At 38.2% G+C, this 26,143-nt stretch overlaps 1 protein-coding gene and 1 non-coding gene across 2 annotated transcripts in view; one reads left to right on the top strand and one right to left on the bottom strand.

Moving 5' to 3' along the window:
• The first annotated feature begins 10,703 nt into the window (after positions 1–10,703).
• LOC115418738 (U1 spliceosomal RNA) lies at positions 10,704–10,867 on the top strand. Its single transcript, XR_003935360.1, has one exon. It is a non-coding gene; the product is annotated as a U1 spliceosomal RNA (small nuclear RNA).
• Positions 10,868–15,192: 4,325 nt separating this feature from the next.
• Positions 15,193–26,143, bottom strand: part of oca2 (oculocutaneous albinism II) — a 75,861-nt gene continuing 64,910 nt past the window's right edge. The window contains exon 24 of the mRNA XM_030132948.1: positions 15,193–16,616. Within this exon, the coding sequence (XP_029988808.1) occupies positions 16,529–16,616 (88 nt within the window). The 3' untranslated portion in view covers positions 15,193–16,528. The remainder of the gene's footprint in view (positions 16,617–26,143) is intronic.

Genomic DNA, 26,143 nt, shown 5'->3' with positions numbered 1-26,143 from the left:
ACGGAATGACTGCTTCATAACTGTAATTAGTTACCAGGGAAAGTAATTATTGTGTGACTTTTTTGAAAAACCTTCAAATATGTAAAAGCAAACAGATTTTTGAGCGTGTTTCACGGCCCGTTGCATCGAGTAGAACAGCAGACAGGTACTGAATACCATAACTGTGGTGAGACTGGGGTCCACCAGGGCCTGGCTGGGGTCCACCAGGGCCCAGGTTTTCCACCACATGAATGCATATGTGCATTTATAGGAAGAAGATGCTCCTCCAGGTAATCCCACATATCCACTTTTTTCAGTCACTCCTCCTTGATACAGCAGTAAATGTCATCAGTCCAGTCAGTTAGACTGTCACTGATAACTCCTCCCCTAAATTAGCTGCGCACGTAGCTACATTCAAGTGAATGTGGTGTGCTGCGGACAACTCAAACTCGCAGATGTCATAGTCGTTCAGGTGAAGGCAGCGTGGACAATTCAGACTCTTGTGGTGCACAGGTGAAGCATGAAGGCAGTGTGGGCAATCTGAATATAAGAACGGCACGTAAACGAACGGCTCGCAATGAATCAGTTATCGTTCACTGAAAAGAGCCGTTCAAAAGTGTCGACTTGTCCGCGAACGTCACATCTCTTGTGCCTGGCTGAGCGAGCCAGGACGGATAAAGTCGCCCAGAATACCTGACAACATTTGAACACAGACATAAAACTGTGCGTAGTAGATAGTTGGGTAATGTTTCTATTCATTTGGCGAGTTTGGCAGTGATCGGGCCTGTGAAGGCTGAGGAAGACCCATACAAACGCCCTCCTGTGCTGCAACATCGGGACACGTGACACGCGTCGGACAGGCACCAGACACAGAACGTCCATTATACACAGAACATCCATTATAGTAGGATTATATTGTTTCTTTTTACTTTATTTTCTTAGATTTCTTTGGTTGTATAAAAATGCCTTTAAATTGCCCCTTGAGTACAAGTAAAGTTTTTTAATTGTATTGAATGAATGGTAACGCTGTCACAGAAATACATCAAAAACAAAGAAGAAGATAAGCAGCATGTGCTTAGACAAATACAAGAAGAAGAAGACGTGTGGTGGTGTGGGTTAAGGGAGGTGTGGGGCAATGGTGTCATCTTTTCAGAAACGATGACATATGTGTCATAAACGTAGAAATACAACGGTGGTGTTTTGAGATGTGTTCACTCCCGGACCTAGTTTCAAAAATGAGCATATTCAGGCTCCCAGAACACTAAAGCACTCATACGATAAGAAAAAAACAAAAAAAAACTTTGGCAGATATTCCTGACCTCATCTCCATGGTGACAGCCCATAAATATAAACACAGATGACTAGACATCTTGTCATACCATTATGAAGGACTGAAGCCACTTTTCATCCAAGTCTACATCTAACTGAGTCTGATCAGCTGTCAGTCACATATTTATTTCTCTTACCTGTCTGAACACACCTGTGACCAGCTCAAGTCTGCATCATGGGGTAGATTTCCTACAGCCTGAAAACACAGATCAGCAGTAGACGTTGAAGTCTCATGTTCCCTCAGACCTCTTCATTTCCATAACGCTGAAAGGTAATTATGGAATTTCACCCAATGACATAAAAAGCTATCAGGCGCTGCCGTTTAGGTATCCTCTTTAGGGACAAACTAAATATTAGCTCTGACAAGGCAATTTTTGTGTTTTTAACAATCAGTGTAGGACAAGGTGAGACTCTGTAATTTCACCAGTAGATGCCACTAAATATTCCACACTGAAACTATAAACGTGTAAGATTTGTGTGTGTTTGTGACATTAATATCAGAGTCTTTTGCCTGTGTTTTAAAAGCAAACGCCTCAAAGTTTGGTCAAAGCAGCTGATGAAAGTTGAACCTTGAATCACAACACTCACACCCAGAGTCTGTTTCATCATGCACACAACGCTTAGATAAGAAATCCAATTAAGCCGATGCTACGCAGTCTTATTTCCTATTTCTGCAATCATCCCGTACATGTCTATAAACAATACGCCATTGAAACTGTAATGCATTTTTGTCATAGATATGCAAATGCAGTATTATTAAAGGGTGGAGTGGTAACAAGGGGAGAGATTGATCAACTGTGATCACAACTGGAGTTCAAACAGGAACAGACACCGCAGATTTCACTCTATGAAACCTCTTGAAAAGGTTTTAGAAGAAAATAATAGGGCTTTGATGACGCCTGTAGGAATGGTTTGTACTGTGACAGATAATTAACACATGTAAGTCCAACACAGAAAATAGAGGACAGTGAGGTCACATCTGTGCCCTAGACTCTTCAAGTTGGGATTTACAAAGTGATCAAACGCATTATTTCTTTGTCTCGCGTATCAATGAAAGCTGCCTCTTCAGCATCTGGGTACCTGCAGCGTCCTGACCCTCAGTCACTACATGATGTGCTCATTCACTGCACCCAGAAGTTGCTAAGTTTTTAACAAATCACTGCTCCTGCAATGGAAGTTTTGACATTATTATGTCCTAATGGACATTGTGGACAGCATTAGTGACAGGAATGTCATTATAGGAGGAAGTTCCAGACAGAAAACAATATACAAATGACAAATATTCAACTTTTATTTCTTTAAATTCATTTTTTCAAAGGTTCAACATGTAAGAATCCATAACTACTTTTTTGTATATTATAAATCAAGTGGCCTAAGAGGACAGGAGACTTCTTCATCTACTCCAACTGTGATGCCCAGATTTGTGTCCTATCACAGGTGTTTTAAGACAGACAGGAGAGTTAACAGTCTGACATACTGCAATTATACTTCTTATGTAAATACAGTAGAACCTTGCAGTATGAGTTTAACTCGTTCCATGGCCGAGCTCATTTTGCATTTTACTTGTTTTACAAAAAAATTTTTGCTATTGAAATTTGTTTGAATTGGTTTTGTTTTCTTATAACCTGTTTCATTTGTAAAGACTAAGTAGGATTATTTTGTTTTGTTGCATATTCAAGCTAAACTAAACTAATCCAGACTAAAATAAAATAAAATAAAATAAAGTAAAAAACTAAACTAAAATTAATTGAAATATAGTCAATCCATTCCAGCCCCCCAAAACCACCCAAAAACCACCCAATATAATAATGATCATATATTTACCTCTGCCAAGGAGGTTATGTTTTTACCAGCATTGGTTTTTCTGTCTGTCTGTCTGTCTGTCTGTCTGTCTGTCTGTCTGTCTGTCTGTCTGTCTGTCTGTGTGCAAGACAACTCAAAAAGTTATGGACGGATTTGGATGAAAATTTCTGGAAATGTTGATACTGGCACAAGGAACAAATGATTAAATTTTGGTGGCAAGCGGGGTGGGGGGGGTGGGGGGGGGCACTGATCTGCCTTGGTGGAGGTCTGTGCTCTCTAGTGCTTTTCTAGTTTATTTATTTCTTTTATTTATTTAACCAGGTAAATTAGTTGAGGACTGATTCATATGTAATCTACATCATAATCCACTACATATGTGCAAAATATAGACCAATATATATATATACAATATATAATCTGCTACAATTTATACAACCTTCCTTATAATTTATACTATATATGATCTCAATTATGTTCTTATATAACCTATAAACTGTATTACTTTATATAAATATAATATATAAAATATATAGTATTTACATGTATTCCACTCCATATTAGCTAAGCTATACTACATTCTATCCCACCTTAAATGTGCTGCCCCAATATTCACCAGTATCATTAGAGTTAACGTCCACACTCTTTCATAAACATCTTCACCAAAAGTTTTTTGTAAATTTGAAAAAAAAAAAAAAAAAGTATTAATGTTTATACATTATTTCAACTCCTTCTCCAAACCCTTCCACAAATGTATTCCACATATTGTTATGTGAAGAACTCTAAAATGAAAAATCCAAGTTCTCGATCAAATACAATCAAATCTAAAGACCAAAAGCTCCAAAAGAACACAAGTGTAAGTATTGTAATCCTGCTGATGACCACTGAGAGGGGCTCCAAAAAACCACTGACTCCTATGGACTTCTCTCTAAAAATACAGTCAGTGATTTTTTTCTAGGACTCATATTGATCGCATCTGTTTTATTTGGACCTCATTCTAAGGGATCTGTTGGCACATCTTTAAAATTTTCCTCCATTAATCAGATCTCAGGACAAATAAAAGGCTGTTACATCTGCTGTGTTGAACTTTGATTACAGATCAGTTTAATAGCTCACACAATAACTGAGTCATGAGTTCCACTAACCAGACTATACAATTACTTTGTTACCAAATGATGGATGAAATTTACCATTTAATAACACTGAAAACTAGTGCTTAGTATTTGCTCACACCTGACCCCTCAGGCTCTGCCCATTTTTGTCCGAATTTGGTCACATCTGGCACCGAAAAGCTAACATGGTTACAGCCAAATCCCAAACTACTGGTATCAGAAGGGCATTTCACAAACCAGTGGGCGATGTCCCAGTTCCAATCTATAGGTCCACACTATTATTACAGATGTACATTCAACTACATGTCATACATTCCCATACATTCCTATGGAAATCCATTTTTGCCATATGACAATTATCAAAATAATCAATCAAAATAATGATAAAGTATATAAAAATGTTAATCTAATATCACAGCATAAGGTCATTTTCAGTTTGACTCATAGAGCTGTTTTGATTTTCTACTTCTCATCACAGTGGTAGAACTATGATTCCACATATTTCCTGCATCAAACTACTTTGATATAAACATTAACTTTAGCCTCAGAGTTAACATTAATCATATTAATTGATTTTGTTTTTTCTCTTTAGTAATGCTTGTCAATGGACAGAAAGTCTTTTAACAGTGGATGTGGAGAAATGGATGTTTGGTCAATTAGATCTGAAAGATTGGTATTTACGTGATTAAAAAGCAAATTAAAAAGCAATTGTCTACAATGTGAAAAAAAAAAAAAGCCAAATAACCCAATATATATTGGATGCTTGTAACAGAGCCTATATTGACTTTTTGAGATAACTCATTGTATCTGCTTAACAAAGTGTAAAGATTTATGGTGATAGATAATGGGTTCATCAAACACTTTTGGAGACAGACTGAGATAATAAGCTAAATGTAATTCACCTACTGAAATGTAATTGAACTGAACATAAAGCAGTGAGGCTTTAAGAGCTGAATGCCAGCAATCTACTGTTCTCAGAAGCATTTTGGAACAAATCCACAAAAAAAATCCGACTTCAATGGGGTTTGTCAATGAGATTGAATGCCTTTTCACAGCAACCAGCAGGATTACACCCTCCCATCACGATAGCAAAGCTGTGCAGAGCGTGGGACTGTTGCGCAGTAGTAATCATCTTGTTTCTTTTCACAAATGTCCGCCAGGAATGTTGAAAACCATCTGTAACTAAAGCAACACAGACATTAATTTACGCAGTGGTAGTGTCGATCTTCAGTCAGCCACGAGAACCTTGACACAAACACACCAAGACACTGGATGGATGACTAAGTTTATCTCTAAAACTGTGTTCAATGTGCCATTTAATGCCACCATGAGAAAAGAATGTGAGCAATCTGTGTGCCCTGTGTGTTTAAGCCAAAAATCACTGACTTAAGTGACTTAAGCCTTGAGTTTGAGTATTATTTCACAGCCAGACATTAAGATTTCTTATTTCTTTCCTGCCGATGAATGTTGAATCTTAACATTGGGTAAAAGGGCAATCATGTCTAGGAAATATGCTGGACATGCTCAAGACAATTCATATTTATGTGTTGACATATGCAGCAGAGCAGTCATGCCTGAAACAGTTGAATGATTCTGGTTTTATGCGCTTTAACAATCATGGAAGCGTGTCATTATAAATGTTTCATATAATCTCACTGATGTAAAGACATATTTCTCCATATGCCCTGTTTTTAATACACACACATATTGAACTTTAAGATTTATTGTGTTTCAGTGGTTACAGTTACCAACCTTTAATCCTCACTAGATGATGGTTGTCTCTAAAATGGCATTTTATAATACACTGTGTTTTTTACTTCTCAGATTCATTAAGAACAGACCTTTCATTAGGTCAGTGCTCAATATTAGAGTGATCAAAGAAAGAAATGTTTATTTGGGTCTGTATCACATTACTTTGTCTTGTAACAGAAAACTCAGTTTTTTTTTTTCTCAAAAGACTTTAAAGTGAATCCTCTTAAGCTCCTTCACTCCCCTTCTTAATTACAGAGGGTAGAACACATTTAATCCCTTCTTGATGAATAAGAGCATTAGTTGGATAGAAGAGACTCCTTAAAGGAAATCGAATGAATTTTCATTGAACCGATGTAATTAATTAGTTTATATGGTCAGAGGAATAAAAGCGCTCCTCTAAACTGCAGTTCAGCGTGTCAAACAATAGACACACTGCTGCTTCACCTGTTTGCATGGCAGCTCTGATTTGGTGAATATATACTACATGTATGTTATCTTATCATATATACATCAGAGGTGATTGCTTTGAGACAGCAAGGGAAGCTGAACTTCCCCTAACATTTCAGGAAATTAATGGGTAGAATTGCTCTGTTGAATTTACAATAAAGATATGAATTACATTTACATTAAAACTGCACAAGCTATGGCTGTGTCGTTCTGGTCAGCTTTGCTTTCTGACGCAAATTCCCCGATACATCCTCGTATCAGTAGCCTACCGTTGAATTCCCCATCGAGCATCAGTGGGTTGTGTATGAGGCAGCACTGAGCTGTTGTTTGCAGGGAAGCGTGGTGGTCACTGAATAAATGCATAAAATCACCCCACTCAAAACCCTCCCACGGACGTTCAGTGTCTCTGGGGGTGAATGGGTCAGTAGGCGGGCCAAGACGCTGGACTCTGGATGTTGGATTGGATAAACTGTTTGAAAGAGTAGGTATTGGTCCAAAAGGTTGAACCCGTTTTGACTGACAGCGATGATGAAACACACCGACATTGAAGCAGGTTGGAGCTCAGTCTCATGTGGATATCAGCAGAAGAGAGGTCGTTTGACAAAGTGCCGTGACTACATCAGCTGAAGAGAAAGGGGGTCAAGTCATACACCTGCAGGTGTGTGTTACTGTAGTTTTATGGTATAGATCTGGGATCACCAACCTTAATTTAGCAACATTTATTTACATAGCTAATTTTCATACATACACATATTTTGTATGATACTTTTGTAAGATTGTGTTTTTTATTTATTATTTTATTTATTTATATTTCTTTGTTTTAACATTTACAATACTTAAAAAGTGTTAATATGAAACTATTATTTTACTTTTATTAAGAAAATCAAAAGTAGAAAAAAAAACAAATACAAGCATTTGCATGCTGTATTCCTAAATATTTTAACACTGTCAAAAATTATGAAATGGAATGATCCCGCATATTTTTATAGAACTGTGTTGGTGATGAAGCATGAAGATGAAGCATGATAGCCTCAATTAAGCATCCCCTTTATTTTTAACTGCTTGCTATAATATGACAAGTTTTATGATGGAGCATAAGATGAGCTTCCCCTGTTTTAAAGACCAGCATGCACATCAACCACAGACTGTATAGAAGAAGCTGACAGAAGAACCATGACGTCACCTGTTATTTTGATGTCAGTAGGTTCTGGTTTGGCTGTCATCATATTGGATATTTGGCGCTGGAACTGATCATATTTGGACAAAAGGGGTGGAGCTGTAAGAGCACAAGGGAGGTTTCTGCTTGGACTCTTCATTAACGTGGATGCTTCAGTTTGTCAGAGCAGGAATGGGAAACCTTTGTGATTACTGACAGTGATTCTGCCAATTAGTGTCTCTTACACTCTTTTTCCAAAAAGCAACAGATATTTGGTGAAGCTGGTTTCAGTTATGTCGCCTGCGTTCCAATTATGTGCAGAGCCCAGAACAACTGTCACAGTGTAATCAGTAACACCTATGTTTTTTTTGTTGCAACAGCTCTACTGTGTAAAACTCCAACCAATCATGTCGGTTATGTGCATCAGTGACATTACACTGTCTGCTCCACCTGTCTCATTGTTGTTAAGTTGTCTGGATTTGATGAACCCTGTCATTTGGGAACCTGATCAGTTTGAGTCAGATAGCAAATCAGTGCTGAAGACAGACAACATGAACTGAGCTGCTTCAAATATAGCGGAGGTGAATTATGACATACACAGGGTAAGGTATGATTTTTTCCACAAATGGAGGAAAATTTTTGCCCTTTAATGTATGAAGCCATGAGACCATCAGATCCTGAGTACAAGCCTTCAGTATTTGCCAGTGGGACAGACTGTTGTCTTGAGCACAAGTTGTTTATTCAGGCCAACATGTGCCAAAGTGCAGAAACTGTCCATCCAACAACAGCAAGCACGGTTTAGACCCGGATCTGAAGCCCCTCTGTTCACATGCCCTTCTGTTCAAACTACTAATCAAGCATTTTTGAGGTAGCTTTAGGTTTAAGGGTTGATTTCTCCTTAAACTAATGTTTGTCTTTCCATATTAACCCATAAAGACCCAGTGGTACTTCTGTGGCAGCTCCTAAATGAATTTCTCTCTCTATTTAATGTTTCTTAAGTGCTTTATCCCCATTTATTATAATATTATCTTCTGTACTTTTGCATTTTTTCAGTGTAAATCAGGTATTTTCCTGTATGTAATTTACTGATCATGTAGATGTTCATTAAAGGTCAGAGTAAATTCAAAGGTTATTATATCAAAGCAGAGACAACTGTAGAAAAAGTGACTTTTCCAGCAAAAATATCTTTAACTGAACATAAACCCAGTGTGTCCATCCGCTGTCATTGATCAAACTCCATGGATTGTACTGGTGAATCAGTGTTGTAGAAGATGACTGTGTTTCCATAGTAACTACGGAGCCTCTGAACATCCAAATGGGTCATGTCTGATGACCACGAAAAGATGACAAACTGCATTTTACCTGAAATATTTCAACATATTGATAGGTTTAGTGGTTCAGAAGTTATTCAACATTTTTGATCAGTAGATGATTTTGGTCACCAGTAGTCTTTTGGGTCTTTATGGGTTAAAACTGCTGCAAATAACTGGGCTCATATGTGTGTATGTGGAAGAGAAAGGCATTATATTATTATATCATGATGATGTTGCAGGTTTCAATGATCAACTCGAACTTCTACCTCTCTATTAAATAATGCTGAATGGTCAAACAGCAGTGAAAGTTCCTCCCTTACTGCAGTTCTCTGTTTTATTAATAAAACCTGGTCTTGCTCGGAGTCGTCGCTTTCTGAAACAAGACTTGAATATTCAGTGCACTGTCTTTGGAGAAACACCTGGGTCAGTGACCACAATAAAAATGCTCAGTGATTTGTTTGTGGGACATATTTTACTGAATGCATGGCCAAACCTAACACCAGATAAGCGGCTCACAGCACTGCTGGATTAGCTCCAGCTCCAACAAAATGTCAGCAGTTATGCAAAGGAGCAAAGCAAACAAGGCAAAAGCTGGTCAGTAGGAGCCATCTTGATTTGTTTTTTACAGGCTTGAGTGCAGAGAGACCCTGACACTGTGCAAGGGAGCTGGATGAGCGTGTCTAAGATAACGATTAAAAAAGTTCACACAAACCTAACTCTTTTAGTCCAGAGTTTTAGACTTTTCATTTTGATCTGAATAAAAGTTTCAGGTATGTTACCTTTACTTTGTCCAACAAGGATTAGGGAAGCCTTATCTGAGAAACAGAGGTAATCTGGCCCTAATCAAACTGAAATTATTTTCATAGAGGGAAAAAAAACATTTTGGGCTGGTTTGGAATTTGGTACCAATTACATGGAGTTAAAGAGTGTTATTGTTTATTATTAAAAGAGAAAAAACTGAGAAAGGTCAAATGAGGCACTGTAACAAACAGTGAGAGGAGTGATTCAGTCTTCAAAAGAAATACGGTCTGACTAGTAAATGTTAACAAAGTCAAATCAATGAAACAAACACAAAGATGATTATACTTTTCCTGAGAGGATGAGAGACAGGGTGTTCTATTGAGTGCCGTGTTTGAAGTTGGTGATGTTGTTATTAGTGACATGATAATCTTGTTGCATAGGTTGAAGTTTGGTAGAAAGTTAGCTCAGTGTCAGGTGTAAACATAAGTTGTACTTTTAATTTGGCAGGCAGGGAGATCAAATGAGAAAGAATCACAGCAGGATAGCCATTGCTCTGCCAATGGCTCTCACTCAGGGTGCAACTTTACAAATTACAAAAATACAGAAAAAATAAACAAAAAGTCCAATAAGCATTGCCATACACATATTAAGTCAAAACTAGTACTAACACAATAACCCCGCTGAATTTTTGAGCATAAAAATAACACATTTACAACATAGTACCCACTACCCATAATGCACTGCGGCAAACATGCCACAATATGAAGGCGTTCACGCATTTTTCTCAATTCAAAAGGCTTACCACTGAATCCACAAAACTGTCATCAAACACATGCCCATTTACAATCAATAGCCCTGTTTTCAAAAACATATTTCCCTGGTGTTTAATATTATTCCTAGTAAGCACTAACACATGTCTGGTAGCATCAACAGGTAGGGTGGACTTAAGACCTAAGACCAAATAATCCCTCAGTCATTTTCAGTGGAAAACAGTGATATATTACTCAACTTGGACTCTATTACAGCATTTGTGATGACATTAAATGCTGTAGTACAGTGATTTTACAAAGCTTGATACTTACTTTGCAGGGGAGAAACCATGATCATGTAGGTGCTTCAACCAGGGCGAAGCTCGGCCGTTGTACTCTGGATGTGCTGAGCCCTGTGAATTCCCCAAATGTGGAAATGTTGGCTGTGTTATTTCTGGTGGTGGGGGCCTGTGGTCACATTCTGCCCTGATCTATGTATACTGTGACAAAATTCATCCTTTCCTTTTTCGTAGTCCTCATGGGGGTCACAGGGGGGTACCAGAGCCCATCCTGGCACCAACAGGTGAAGGTGTGGTTCACTCTGGACACATTAGCAATTCATTGCAGAGATAGGCTACAGCTACGTTCAGACTGCAGGCAAATGTGGCCCAAATGAGATATTGTTGTCCATATGTGACCAGTATCCGATCTGTTAAAGACAGTTTGAACAGCACAAATTCAATTTTTTCAAATCCTGCCCAGGCCACTTTCATATGTGGTCCTAAACCTGATATGTATCTGATATTTTGCAATGTGACTTCAGTCTGAACAGCCAGGTCACATTTATCTGACTTTTACATCACTGAAATGTGACAAACATCACAATTCTGCGCCCCAGGAGGAGAAGTGGCGGGAAACATATATTTACTTCTGTAAACACAGTGCGTGCCTGCGTGGTCACGTATTACGTCAGGACCTCTTTTGTGCATGCGGTGTAATGCTTTCAGCACAGACCCAGAACCCAAATGCAGAACGCAGAGACGGATGTAAAAGTTTACAGGGTTTATTGAATACAATTAGTATGATAATGATAAAGAACAGGATCTTGAGGACAGCGGGCAAGGAAGTCCTCGTCTGAACCGTCCACCGGGTTTCGGACACGAACCCACGGTTCGGCACCGGGTTTACTGCCGGATCGCCGACTAGGGGAAAGCAGAGGGAGGTCAGGGACGGAAACAGGTCATGCACAGGAAGGCAATCAGACAGGCGACAGGACATAGGGAAAAGGCAAAACTCACGTACTGAATAATCAGGCGAAGGCGTCAAAAAACCAGGAAGGCAGATAGAGGCTGACAACAACCGACAGGGAGCAGGCAAAAGACAGGCAAAACGGATGACAAAAAACAGGTCGAACACGGTAAGGCAAACGAACAAACAGGATCAGAACGCTGGTAAGTAATCTACAAGAGAGAACAAACTGGCGTCTGATCAGGGGAAAAGGCAGGGTATAAATACACAAAAGGGAGGGAAGACAACGAGACACAGGTGGAACAAATTAGGGCGGAGTCAGGAAATCAGGGTAAGGGTGAACACCAAACAGGAAGGGAAGTAAAGACAGCAGACAAGACACATGAGGAAAACTTAACAAAATAAAACAGGAAATGACAGACAAACATAGAAGACAGACAACCCCAGACTAACGTCCGGTAACCGGCTTCACATGCGGGTCACTTCAGGGTCACATTCAGTTCATACTCCAAACTGATAGAAGTTGTGTTTAATGTGTAATATGAACAAGTACACAAAAAAATCATATTTCACCAAAAATTCCAAATTGTGCATTAAGACCTACTGTCTGAACGTAGGCTATGTGGCCCACATCTGACATTTTTGCTTATATGTACCCAATATCTGATTATTTATAACAGTCTGAACAGCATTTTATCTGACTTTTACGTCACTGAAATGTAACAGACATCACAATTCTGCCCCTGGAGGAGGCGGGACCTGGACAGATCCATATTTACTTCCATAAACACAGTGTGCTTCATGTGACATTATGTCGTATTCTGAGCATACAGGTCGCTTCAGGACTGTGGAATGTTCATACGAGTCTGATGGCAATGTGAACAACCATGCAAAAACATCAGATTTCAGCAAAAAATCTGAATTGAGCAATAAGACCTGCAGAGCGAATGTAGTCATATACAGATGACCAACTGTTCACTCTCACCCCTACAGGTGATGTACAGTGACCAATGAAACTAAGAGTATGCCTTTTGGTCTGCACTGGAATTGAGTCCATGAAATTTTTGCTTTAAGGCAACAGTACTAACCACAGCACCACCATGCCACTCCTGTGACAAAGTAAAAAGAGTTATGCTATACGTTTTTGTTGAAGTGATGGAAATAATGGGCAAGTCTTTAAACCTGTACCAAATGCAGCAGTTTTTAAGCACACAGTATTAGAATGACTCCATTTGGTGCAGATAAACCACAATTAGCATTTGAGCCCCCAGTAAGGAATTACTCAAACTCTTGGAATGCATTAAATACATTAATGATGTATAACAATATAGAGTTGAGGGTGAAACCATTTTAATTAATTGGCTGCTAATTAATGCTGTGAACTGGAGCACAGCTCTGTAATGCGACACGGACAACACAAACAGATTAACAACTGTAACACCCTGGGAGTTCCACGGTTAAAGCTGTACTGCTCTTCTGGGTGCAGTGTTTTAAAGTGAAGCATTAGATGTACAGTTTACATACATCGATCTGTGCAGTCAGATTTTAGCTGGTTCAGAGGCCGACTCAATAAAGGCAACAACAGCACAAAAGTCAGATTTACTCTGTCGCTGACAATAAACTGAGCATGTGAAAGGACCTCACGCTCCTGCAGCCACAGAGAAAACACTGTCAAGTGAATTAAATGGAGAAATTCACTTACAGCACTGTACCGCCACTGTCACTGTTTATTTCTGTTGAGTTCCTGCTGAGTTCCAACGTTTTCCACCAGGGTGGTCCACAGTGATTAAAAAATGCATCGACCAAAGAAGATGGAGACCTCCAGAGGTTTAAAGACACATATCAAACATTATTTTCATAAAGCAAGAAAAATACACACCAAAGACCTCAAAGATAAATGAGCTGTCTATGAAAAAATATATAGCAAATTGGCATAACATCTATATTTATAAACTGGTAAAGAACACAAAAAACCATGAATGAAACATTTACATTACATACATGCATGTCATAAAATTACATCACAGCAATATCTACATTTGCTGAGTGTAATTTATGTTACTGTCTCATAACCAGTGGTACAGCTTGCCATTAGGCAAGGCAGGCAGCTGCTTGGGGCCCCTAAGCCAGCAGGGGCCCCCAAAGGACCAACAGACTCGACACAAATAGTCTAAAGAATAAGTTCACTACACAGCGGCAGTGAGAAGGTGCAGTAACAACTAGCTGCCTCAAATTCTCTGAAGGGGCCCCCTGAGTCCAAATTGCCCCTCCCCCACCTGTATGTATGTCTATATATTTATTTATTTATTTTTTGCTTGGGGCCCCAGGGGACCCTTTCTGCACCACTGCTCATAACCAACTGGAACTGAAAATTAGGATGAATTTCCAAAAAGAATTTTTCCACTTTTTTCTTTTACTTTTTGACCTTCAAGCCAAGTGTACATGTAAATGAAAACCCCACCAACAAAAATGTGTTCATGTTGAGATGATGTTAGTGCTTATTTTGAAACGCTTCAGAAAAGCCACTTAAAACTGAAGAAATTTAAATGCTACTTGTTTCATAAGAATACTGTACATTTACTAACAAAAATGGCCTTTCAAGCAATGAATGGGATGTTATAATCTTAACATCTGATTATTGAAATGCTGTGGTAAAAGGGCAAGACAGAATTTGTCAGTGTAGGCAAGCGTATTTAGACAAATAAAAATCAGGGAAAAAATATAAACTTTATATTTTAAGCAACCTTTGAGTATATATTTCTCATTTTTTAGGTGTGCTTGAATGCATCATGACCTCCCTGTCAGCTGGTGACTGTATGTGACTGACAGAATGCTGGGAAATAAGACTTGAATTTGGGGAAATTTATTCACATATTACAATGTCATTTTTGTCATTTCATTCAACCATAACTATCACTCCTTAGGCAACTCAAAGGGCAAGATTTTTCACATGGAAAACAAAAGGTTTCCAAATATAAATAATGGCAATCAGACAAAAGCAGATGATATCAACAAACATCACAAACTTTATTGTCAATGTCAGTTTCTGAGCAAATATCCTGTTCAGGTCGCTGGGCTGTTCAATAAATACTGGTAACAGAGTCACCTGGACAAGGTAAGAGGAGGTTGTCCATCCCATATGAGCATTTACATGATTACATCTCTACATTTAAATACGGTTAACTGAATTAAATCAATGAGTTTACGTGAGATCACTATGTACACAGTACAGGAAATAACATACCATGCATAAGTAATCTCTTGTATCATAATTAATTTATTCTTTTTTTATTTAAATGTTCAATTAGATTTGCCCATGTGCTACATAAAGTTTGTGTAGGAGTGTTATATGTTGTTTATTTGTTGATGTTAACTAACCACATCTCTAAGTTAACAATTACTGTGGTTACCTCAATGGGCTGAAATGGGCTTGAGTTCCAAAAACTACAGTCCCTTCAATGGCATTTTGAGGTGGTCACAAAAGTTAGTCATTCTCCACTGATCCCCATCTTACACGAGTACACAAAGTTTTTTTTCCATTTCTAGTAAATTTCCTCATCCATGACAACTGTTTGAGATTGAATTATGTATGGAGGTGAAGTCTCACCACTGTTTCTTGCTATTGACATCATTCATGTTTTATTCTACATTTAGGTCCTATGGGGATCATTGGAAGGGGCGGGACTTAGGCTCTCTATCAGGGCAATGGCTGTGCATAATTATGGGCGTGGCTGCGTTGAGTGACAGATATGTTGTGGGCTTTGATCGACAGCTAGCCTAACATGTTGATATTTTAAACCTTCTGTTAATTGAATAAAATATATTTTTCCATGACAGACAGATTTACTGCAGCTGTGTTTAAAAATGTAGACAAAGACTATTTGAGGAGTCTGTCATGAAATCATTACAATACCCTAAGCATAACTTAGCTACATTCACTAGCTGAGCTATATTCATAGACTCAGTACTATATTATATGGTTGGTAAGACACTCTGCTAATTAGGGCAGCTAATGCTAATAAGACTTGCAAAGTAACAATACTATATTACAATAGTGTAAGTGTTTTGTTCCTCGTCAGTGGCAGTAGTGTGCAGCACTAACCAAAATGAGCTTAGAAATACAGTTAGCTAACAAATGAGCCAAATGAGCCCAGAACAAAACAAACTCCAACATGAATTTCATGTGAGCACAGAAGCAAACCAAACAAGTGTGTTTGTTATTTTAGATTCAGCTACAGGGCATCTGACAAAAATTATATGACATTATAAAATCCCTTTCACTGGGTTTTAATGGTTCCTTTAACATTTTAACAGAAGTTAGGTAACCTGTGGGAGGCTAATTTGTCTAAAACAAATACATCAACAGCCTAAATGTCTCTAATTACAAATCAGTGTCAGACATGCCTAGAGGTTTTACTGCTGTTGTAAATGGACCACATGGATGTACACAATGATGAAAAGTCGGACATTAGGTTACACTTGTGATCATTTTTGCTGCATATACACATTGAAGCAGTAGCACCATGTACAGGACAAAGAAGAGGGCACTTTTTGTTTTATTCAATAAAGACACATTTCCTTCCCTTGGATTTGTTGAGGACAAAATGTTCAAGTTTTGAAAGAACTGGTAAAACTCAACAGTGCGACAAGGGACCAAGAACAGGCACACAACCATCACACTCTTATTGTCAGGTATTCCAGTTGCAGCCCTGTAATTTAGTTCCCTGCTGGTCTGCACTTTAGTCAAACGCACTTTAGTTTGAAATAATGTGACTGCTGTGCTTTCCATTGTGCCTGTAATCTGACGTGTCAGTCAGGTTACTTCTTAGCAGACGGTGAAGGAGCGGTCGGATGCACTCACACATACACACAGTCTCTTTGGCGCTGCACAGTAGCTGTGGGTTACATGTTCCATCCGAGTCCAATGTGGGTGGCCAGCAGGTAACACATGCCTATCATACAGGTCATGATCATCATGGGGAATCCTAGCCTGTGAGAGGAGGACAGAAGGCAAATGTTCATTGATCTTTTATTTTAGTGACAGATTTGTAAATCAGTGCTGATGAATTTAATGTCTATTCATATTATCCATTGCACAAGAACCAGTAACTATGAATAATGCATTTAAAAGCTCAAATAGTCTCTTTATGAGCCAGCATTTATGAAACCTTTCATTTATCACCATATTTAGTCAACAACCATTTTTTCAGTGATTTACAAATGTCGGCCTCATCAATACTTGGAGTTTAATGCAACAGCAGTGCCATAAAATACATAGAACTTTATGCAAGTTAAACAGGAAAAATAAGGAAAATCAATAAGTAATCAGTTAATATACAATTATTTGCTGAAAGTATTGGTTCTTTAACATTTCAGAAAAACTATGTAATGATGTTTAACATCTTATCAATCCATAGACTGGCAAATTGCAATACCAAATAAAAAGATCCATGAGCCACAAAATGATTGTATGAGTGACAGTTTGAGGAGTTGTGACCAGTGAGGTCTATGTACAACAGGCCAACCGTCTGTTATGGAACAAACACACATGCATCTTTACACTTCTTCTTTAAAATTTCAACCAAAAGTAAAAGTTCAACACATCAGCAGTTTCTCACATCACAGCTAAGAAATCCACTCCACAGAGCCACAAGGTTAACCAAGTGAACTGACACGATTAGTTCACAGTCACACATGTGATCGAAGATTCAGAACCCACTGAGACCACTGTCTGCAGATAAAATATTTTTTTCAGTCTAACAACTTTTGAATTACTGATCCTACCTATATGTTTTAAAAGTCAGAAAAAGTGGAGTTTCTTATTTTTTCCATAGGACTCAAATTTGTCTTATTTGGACATCCAGGGGCTCTGTTGTGATGTGTTTAAATCCTAACATGGCACATCATTGATTAATCATAATCAATTATTTTGAGTCGATAAATGGCTGAATGTTTGGCTTGAAAATCAATACCATCTTTGATCAGCTTTATCAGTTATGGAAAAACGAACTTCCTAAAGGTTCCGTCTGAGTTACACAGCAAAACACTGCATTTTTACAGCAGATTTTTCTTTATTTCTAGTAAATACATGCAATCTCAGAAAATGCAAAAGTAAAACTATGGCTTTAGTCGAGCCACATGAAGCCTGAGGTTCCCTTGAATGAAATGTTTAACACCTGCTGACTGATTCTAAAGGTTACAGAAAAATAAAAAAGGACATGTGCTACTAAAATTGTTGTTGCCATGGTTAGTCACAATAGTTTTGATTGTACACATATTACATGCTAACTTAACAACTTGACATGCAACATGCCAAATGTGAGCAGCAGATGTACACTACCAGTTGAATGATAATGTTGTAAACACATTATCACTACCAAGATAAAAACATAACTGAGCCATATGAAGTGTGTCTGAGGCTAAATCTGTGATGACAGCACTGATTTATTAGTTTATTCCAAAACCAGACACGTAATACTGTCCCAGAAGCTCAGATTAATGAAAGGTAAATCTGACAGCCTGACAACCCCTAAAATGACCCCCTTCCACTTTACAGTCTTGTTTATTCTCTACAATAGAGTTCATGCCCTGTCCCCTGATAAAGCATGTGTTCTGTTGTTCTGATATAATGGATACACTACTGTGTATACACAGCTTTCCTGGTGAATGAGTGACATTTTACTGGTCTTTTATGTTTCTGTCAGTTGTCCGGAGTGTTACTTACAGCACAGAGTACCTTCTGCAGTCAAGAAATGTGGAACTGCAAACCCATTTGTCCCTATTTGTCTGCATGAGACAAATGGAGCCACAGCCTGAAGCCACTTGGTCTTTATGCTGTTCATGAATAAATGTTTGATGAGGCTGTGGGGGCTTCAGTTAATACCACAGCTATAACTATTTAGCATCCATCCTTATTACAGTCCAAATGGTCAATGCAAAAGCACACGCTGCACCATAAAACTCAGTATGAGCAGTATAAGTACCTGATATGACTATTTACTGTATGATTAGCAACCTGGCATATTTTCTCTACATGTTCAAAAGGCAGAGTATGATAATTACTCTGGCTTTAAGAACAAAGGGTCATTATTGTTTTTTCAGTTCTTTTTGTGGATAACCTGCTAACCTTAAGAACAAACATTGAATCCTGAAGCAATTAGTTGTATGCACAAAGCTGCCTTTAATGAATGACTCTTTTTTTATACTACTGTCTTATTCAGAGCAGTTTTCTGTCAGGTCAATACTGTGAATCAGAGGAAAAGTACAGTGATGTGGGAAATACAAGGTCAACAAAGAAAACTTGAACACTTTTTATGTTTGTCCTTATTATAGCCATACACACACGCACACACACACATGTTTAGATATACGGTAATATTTTAGGGGGTTTGCAAAGGTTCAGTGAGGTCTTTCTTCTGTGTAAAGTCTTTTGTGCTATTTCCATCTGTCAAAAGTGACCATATTATGGACCTTGGTGGGTATTTCTCTTTTTCAGAAACTGCTAGAGCCCTATTGCACCTGGCGTGATTCAGTGTCGTGGCCTTCAGGTGAAGGTTTGTCCTTCTGCTAAGTCATTACATGGCCACTCAGAGGAATAGACAAAGATGAACCCAAGAAAATAAAAATGGTCCAACTTAGAAAGCGTCGGCTGGGACTTACTCACAGGGGATCGGTGTTCGTGTCCTGTTTCCAAATTAAGGTAAATGCTTTGTTTGTTGTTGTGATATTTGTAAAGGTTCTTATTACCATCCTTACTGCTATCTAAGTTTTTTGCACGTAAACCTGACCAAACCTTAGCCATGACAAGTGATGCAGTACCGTGGTACCTTAACTTATGCGTTCACCAACTTCAAAGTTTTCCGAGATACGAGCCGTCACTCAGTCGATTTTTTGCTTTGCGTTAAGAGCCAAAATCCGAGTTACGAGTGAGCTTCAGATACACTGCCGCTAGTTGGTGCTGCAAACGCCACAACATCCACCCAACATCGCGTGTCTCACTCATTCGCTTTGCTGTGGAAGCGACTCGGTTGTGTTGTGCTTACGTCTTGTGCTTTTTGTGCAGTTATTTTGCCAAATTTCTTTTTTCTAACCCTGGCTCTGGAGAAAGTGAGTGCAAAGGACAATGCTGAGAAGAAGAAGTGGATGATGTCCATGGAATTAAAGCATGAAATCATAGAAAAACCTGAGTGAGGCTTGTGTGTAGTTGACTTGGCGAGGCGGTACAGATGTGGTACTTCTATGATATGTACCAAAGCTACAGCACCAGCCAAGGGCATTGAAACAATTTCTAAGCTGCAGACTTCTGTCCATGAAAAGATGAAGAAGCTTCTGTTGGTGTGGTTGACAGGAGATACTGTGACGAAGGGTATCATCTACGAGAAAGCAAGAGCCATTTAGGCTGATTTGCTGTAGCAGACCCCAGGCACTTCAACAGACAAGGCATCGGAAGTGTAGTTCAAAGACAGTCAGGGCTGGTTTGCACCGAAAAAGCGCAAAACGAAACAAACTCCTCCAATCTCCTCTGCCTATTTCTTCCACCCTCTACCTCCACCAGTATTTTCCATTAGTCACAATCCTTATTTTCAATCACATTCCAACTCTCTGAGCATTGTATTAATGCATAATGTATAATAAATTGTGATTTATGTTTTGGACATCTTGGATTTGTAGTCAGACATCTTTTCTCAGCCACTATAGTGGTCATGAAGAAAAATAGCATATGACAGAAAAGGAAAAGTAACATCTACAAGAGTAACTAATCTGTAACCTACCACATCTCAGACTCAAAACTAAACACCGCACTGCAACTAAGTCCAAAGGTGGGCAGCTGTGACAGATCTGCTGTGAGGAAACTGTGATATAACCTGGCATTTGCAAAGGTCAGACCCATTCTCTTTTTGGTGACTAAAATTCAGTTTGTTTAATGATGATCATCCCTCCAAAAAATAGCAGTTTCTATGTGGAACTATATTAATCAGACCACAAGCTAGACTGCCCTCCCATTCTTCATTACTCCAATTTTAACACTGATTGTCCTTACATGACTGAAGTGCTGCACATGGTTGGATGTCTACCATGTCCTATATGGACACACGGTTACTCTGGAGGCTAGAGATAAATTTGCTGCCAGACCAAAACAGAAAAGAAGCTGCATGTATATTTATGTGATTCTTTTTTAAAGCAGGAAAGAAGTAATTAAAACAATAGTAATTCCACTACAATATTAAGAGAAGTCATATCGTTAAAACACCATTAAGAGCAGATGTTGCTTACAAAGAGATGGGACTCAGTGATGGACCCACTAAATAAGTCATGACCACATAAAGCAGAACATGACCATAAACCTTCTGCTGCTGTATGTCACATTCATGCTGCTACACATCAGTATGTATTAACAGTGATAATCTGTATATTGAGATTAATAGTGAAATTATAACAGCAAGTTACTGTTAATGCACAGCCAATTATTATGATTATGACGCATGATGACAATAAGGGAAGGTAATGAGCTGTGTGTGTGGTCTTTGGCCAGAATCACACAGAAACACAGCTTTATATTTCAGTTTGCCTCCAGTTGGGGGTCTTTTGTTTTAGCAGGAAACACTCTACTCACACAATAGGTGGATGTGTATATATATTGATGAAATAACTTGTTTGTAATCAAGTCAGAGAGAACCACACATAAAATTAGTGCAATGGACAAATCCTACAGCCACAGACTGTAGGATAGACTAAATTATTATTATCATTATTATTTTTTAATTCAGTTAGCACTGTTGGTGCACATAATTGTGATTGATTTGAGCTTCGCCATATGGACTTACTGTTTAATGAAATCAGTGTGTATCTTGTATGGAAGATAATTTCTCTTTTTTGTAAATCTGATTCTAGGTTAATATTGAAAGCACTGAAAGGAAAGTAACCTAGTTTAAAGTGAACATAATAGTGGAAAAAAAGGTGTGAATTACTGCACTGTAACCTGTGACTCAATAAAAATCTTTTGTTGTTAGAAAAAAAAACATAAAAACAAAGACTGTCCTGTTTTTTGACAGTCACTCAAAATGACATTATGTATGATTGTCTTCATGCGCTGTAACAGCTGATAGTTTACATTATAGCTCTGGCAACAGAAAAAACTGTAAAACCACAAGTCACTGATAATTTCCATACACTTTACATTGTCAGTAGCTGCAAGTAAAGATCCATCTTGACTTCTGCAAACAAAATCAAGCCAAACTCCCCCTCTTCAAAAAAAAAAAATGCTGTGATTTCAGCATCAAACTCCTTTCTTTTCATTTAGAACTGTGTCCAATTGTGAAAACAACAGTGCTTGTAGCTTTTATCCCTTTGTCACTGTCTTTGAATCAAAGTTGTTTCTTAATGGTTCTCATCCCATCTCATCACTTTCCAAAGCTACGGTCGAAGGCCTCCTGCTGTTAGTTTTCCTCACCATGGGAGACCAGAGTGACTCGCTACTCTCTCTAGTGGTCACATAGATCCCCTGGACTGTCAGTGTAAATGTATTCAGTTCATATCTCTACAATCCAATACACTAGCATCTACACCCTCATGGTAATTTTAAGTCATTTTAATACTTGAAAGTAGAAATACTATATGTAAGACAGCAAACCATTCATCCAGCTATTCATAAAAGCATACAAAACAGATATGAAAAGAAACATCATATCACAACTGTACAAAAGTCTCCATTACTTTAACAATCACACAACAAGATACATAAAAGATAAATGGGAGAAAGAGGGAGGCCTAATAATAACGGACGAAGAGTGGCAAAACATCTGCCGATTTCAATGGAAGAGTACAAAATCTCACTTATGGAAAGAATTCTGTTGGAAAAGGGTAAGTCATTTCTTTGTTACCCCTAGTCATAAGTCACACTATACAAATGAGATTCACAATGCTGGAGGAATTGTGGCTGCCACACTGCACATCATTTCCACATATTCTGGAAATGTCCAAAAATTAACAGTTATTGGAAAGAAATACATAAAGCCATAGAAATTATTCTTAATGCCCATCTACCCTTTGATTTCACAATCATATATTTGGGATACATTTCTCCAGAGGTCAAAAACATAAATAGATACTTATTCAGCATATTACTAGCTGCAGGGAAAAAAAGCAATAACTAAACAATGGACGACACAAGAGGAACTGATGATAAATAACTGGATAGATGTAACCATGGGAATTTATAAGATGGAAAGAATAACCTCAACTGTAAATTTGAAGATGGATTCTTTTGTGCAACACTTGGAAGGATGGGTGAGATATGTGAGGCCTTTAAGACCTGATTTTGCTGAGATGACTGCATGTATATGGACCCAAAATCCTCTAACTGAAGGAAATATGTTTGGGTTTTTTTATTATTTATTTTTTATTTATACATTGATTCTTTACTCTGAAGTCCTGTACACCAAGACAATAATGAGCTGCCGTAAATGTTTTTGTTTTTTATGCCTACTCTCTGGATGTATATAGTTTGTGTATCTGTCTTATTCAATGTTTGTAAAATTCTAAATTCTTTCAATAAAAAGAGAATTTTAAAAAAAGAAGAAAAAAAAAAGAAATACTATATGTAGCCCCTTTACATTTTTATGATACAGTAAATTAGGCAGTTTTTCTCCTTCACAGATGGTAGTCACAAAGTTTTAGTTAATGTTCTCAGTAACTTTGGTCCCACCTCAAAGCCCTGGTGTAAGCAACTCTTGGTTCTAACCAGTATGTAAGGGTTTGTTGCGAGAACTACGTCTTTGAGAGTCAAAACACAAATAACTGGTCTGAGATAAGGCACCATCTGTGGACCAGACCCAGAATAATTAAAGAACCAGAGCTAATGTGGTAGCATAGGCTCCTCAGTGACCTGCCAATCTTTTTATTAGACTCCATAAATGCTCAAGTGCCTTTGGCCCACTTCTACCTGTATTCTCCTGCCTGTTTCTTATGTCCTCAGCCTGCTCATTTCCTGGTTCATCAGCTTCACCAATCCAACATCCCGGTTCCAACCCTGTGAGCCTGTAACATCATCTACATCATACTTCCTGCCTCATCAGCCTGCCGCCCTCCATCCTCCATGTCTCTAGGACCAGCCAGCCCTCTTTGTCCTCTCTCTAAGGTCCTTCAACTGTCTGCCCTGCCAGACTTTTTGCTCTCTGCTCTAGATGCCCTGGCTCCTTGATTTCCTCCCAGTTTACTTCAAAATTTGTTTTAGAATCTTGTTTTGTTTCCTCCGTCAGTCCATACAAAAGCACATTATACTTAGTGATCTGTATAAACATTATTTCCATCATTTGAAAAGCTTTTAATGTCTATTTTGTTTCTATTCCTAAAAGTTACAACAATTACCTGCTTTTGGTCGGAACCTATTCTTTCTGTCTTGGCATATATATGGTCCTCTGAATCAGAAGGCATTGCAAAGCCCTATTTTAAGATAAGCTTTAAGAGGACACTTTCTATTGCATCTTTTGGCCCACAGAATTATATCTATATATATCTGCATGTATTCATGACTGACTGCATGTCTATAAATGTGTGTCAATGTATTACACTTCATTGCTACAACTATTACTTCACTCTGATAAAGAAAAAAAGATGCCTGTTTCCATTTAAAATGCATGTGGAAATGTCAAATTAGTACTTGAACTGAGGACTAATGAAGCTGGTCAAGCACTTAAGCTCATTAATGATGATTTCAATGCAGTGTGGTGGTGTATGTAATATGTGACCGAGTCAGAATTCTTAGCAGCAAGTTGAACTGAATTACAAAGGTCAGAATAATTATCACATATTTGTACGTCTGAGGTTTGAGTGGGGGAAACACCAACAAAAAAGAAAATAATGTCAGTTGGTCAAAGCAAACCTTTGCTGTGATTTCTCTCTTACCTGTCCTGGCATCTGTTCCAGCTGCTGATTATCAGATGTTTTTTTTTTTTTTTCAGCAGACTAGAGAGTGTTGCAGCAGAACAGAAAACTTCAGACGACTACACCTCAGTGCTCAGCCTCAGGCTAAAGAATCAATGCCAAACTCTGGAAAAATGCCGGATAGTAATGCCGCATTTGGCAGTGTATCAGATCAGTTCACTAGTTTATATATTGATCTGTTGTGAGAGAATACAGCTCACCCGATACAGGGATGCTTAGCTTATGATCCAGACTGTGTATGTATAAATATATCATATGAAAAAAGGGAACTCTCCCAGTCAAGTCCTTTAAAGCAACCTGCTATGACTGTATCTAGTATTTGAAATACTGCCTGGAATCTGTAGGATTTGATTAAAAGTCATTCTGTTTCATAATTGGTTTATAAACTACCTTAATAATTAGAAGGTAAGTTGTTTTTGCTAATAGCTATCAATGCATATTTATGTTAAGAAAGGTGCACCCCAAGGCTCTATTCTAGGACCACTGTTATTCACAATTCCCAAGAGATTTGTAAAAAAATACAAATCATCTTTATCCAGAGGATGCTGTTATGCAACAACACCTCTGTTTGCAAGGTGGGTAAAAACTTCAAATCAAAATACATTCTGTTGTTTGGAAAGCAGATCAATAATTCCACTGAATGAATATTACAGCTCATAGTGGGTCTGCTTCAGAATGAGTAACTTTATATAAATCCTTTGGTTTCTGAATTGGTGACAGGCTTGTATTCAATTGGTACATATATATTGATGAAAATTTGTACTTTCTGGACAAATAAAGCATGTTATTACACAGAATTACTGAAAACAAATTTTTCAGTCAACCAAATCAACCTCTGAAAAAAAAAATCCATTTTAGTTGAATTTACTGAATAATCTATGAACTATTAGAGTCAAACAAGCTCCGGTCACCTCTACACAGGTAAATCCTTTATTTTTCTGCTGAGTAATAACAATTTCCCCCATGACAGGCACAGCATGAAGGGACAGAGGGCAGATGCAAACATTGCCACAACGAAGCGCAGAGAGGAACAAGGTTCACCTTGTCAAAAAGTTGCCATCGTACCTTGTGATCTTGCACATTGATTTAATTGCATATGATGGAAGCTCTTTGAAAAGTCCTGATGCAATCTCAAAGCCTCTCTTTAGATAAACCCCTGTGACTGGGGAGGCTGTATGCTTGAAAGAAAACAGTGCTGCTCCCTATGACAATGCTTGACCTGCTCAATTCAATAAGTAGTATGACTTGCAAAAAGCACAACTGTATGTTGAACAGCAATGCAGAAAATCTTATTTCTGTTCCTGCTATCCCATATAAATCTACAGATATATTTTCTCTTTTTGTGTAGGCTTTTGTCTCTGACTGCTCTACATGAGAGGTTTCCTGCAAATGAATGTAGCACACCTGCACCATTGTCTGTAGCTTAGAATAATAATTATACCACATAATGCAAGACGAACACAGAACAAAGAAGGCAGAACAAGATGTGGAGACACTGAATAATGGTCTCCTTTCTGTAAATCAGCTTGCATTGGTTGATATGAGGTTTGGAACTTGTTTTACTGTCAGTCGTCT

The sequence above is a fragment of the Sphaeramia orbicularis genome, chromosome 4, assembly GCF_902148855.1.
Source record: "Sphaeramia orbicularis chromosome 4, fSphaOr1.1, whole genome shotgun sequence".
In the NCBI taxonomy this organism is placed as follows: Eukaryota; Metazoa; Chordata; class Actinopteri; order Kurtiformes; family Apogonidae; genus Sphaeramia; species Sphaeramia orbicularis.
Note: the sequence above shows the minus strand (reverse complement) of the source record. Positions and strands in the feature narration are given on the sequence as shown.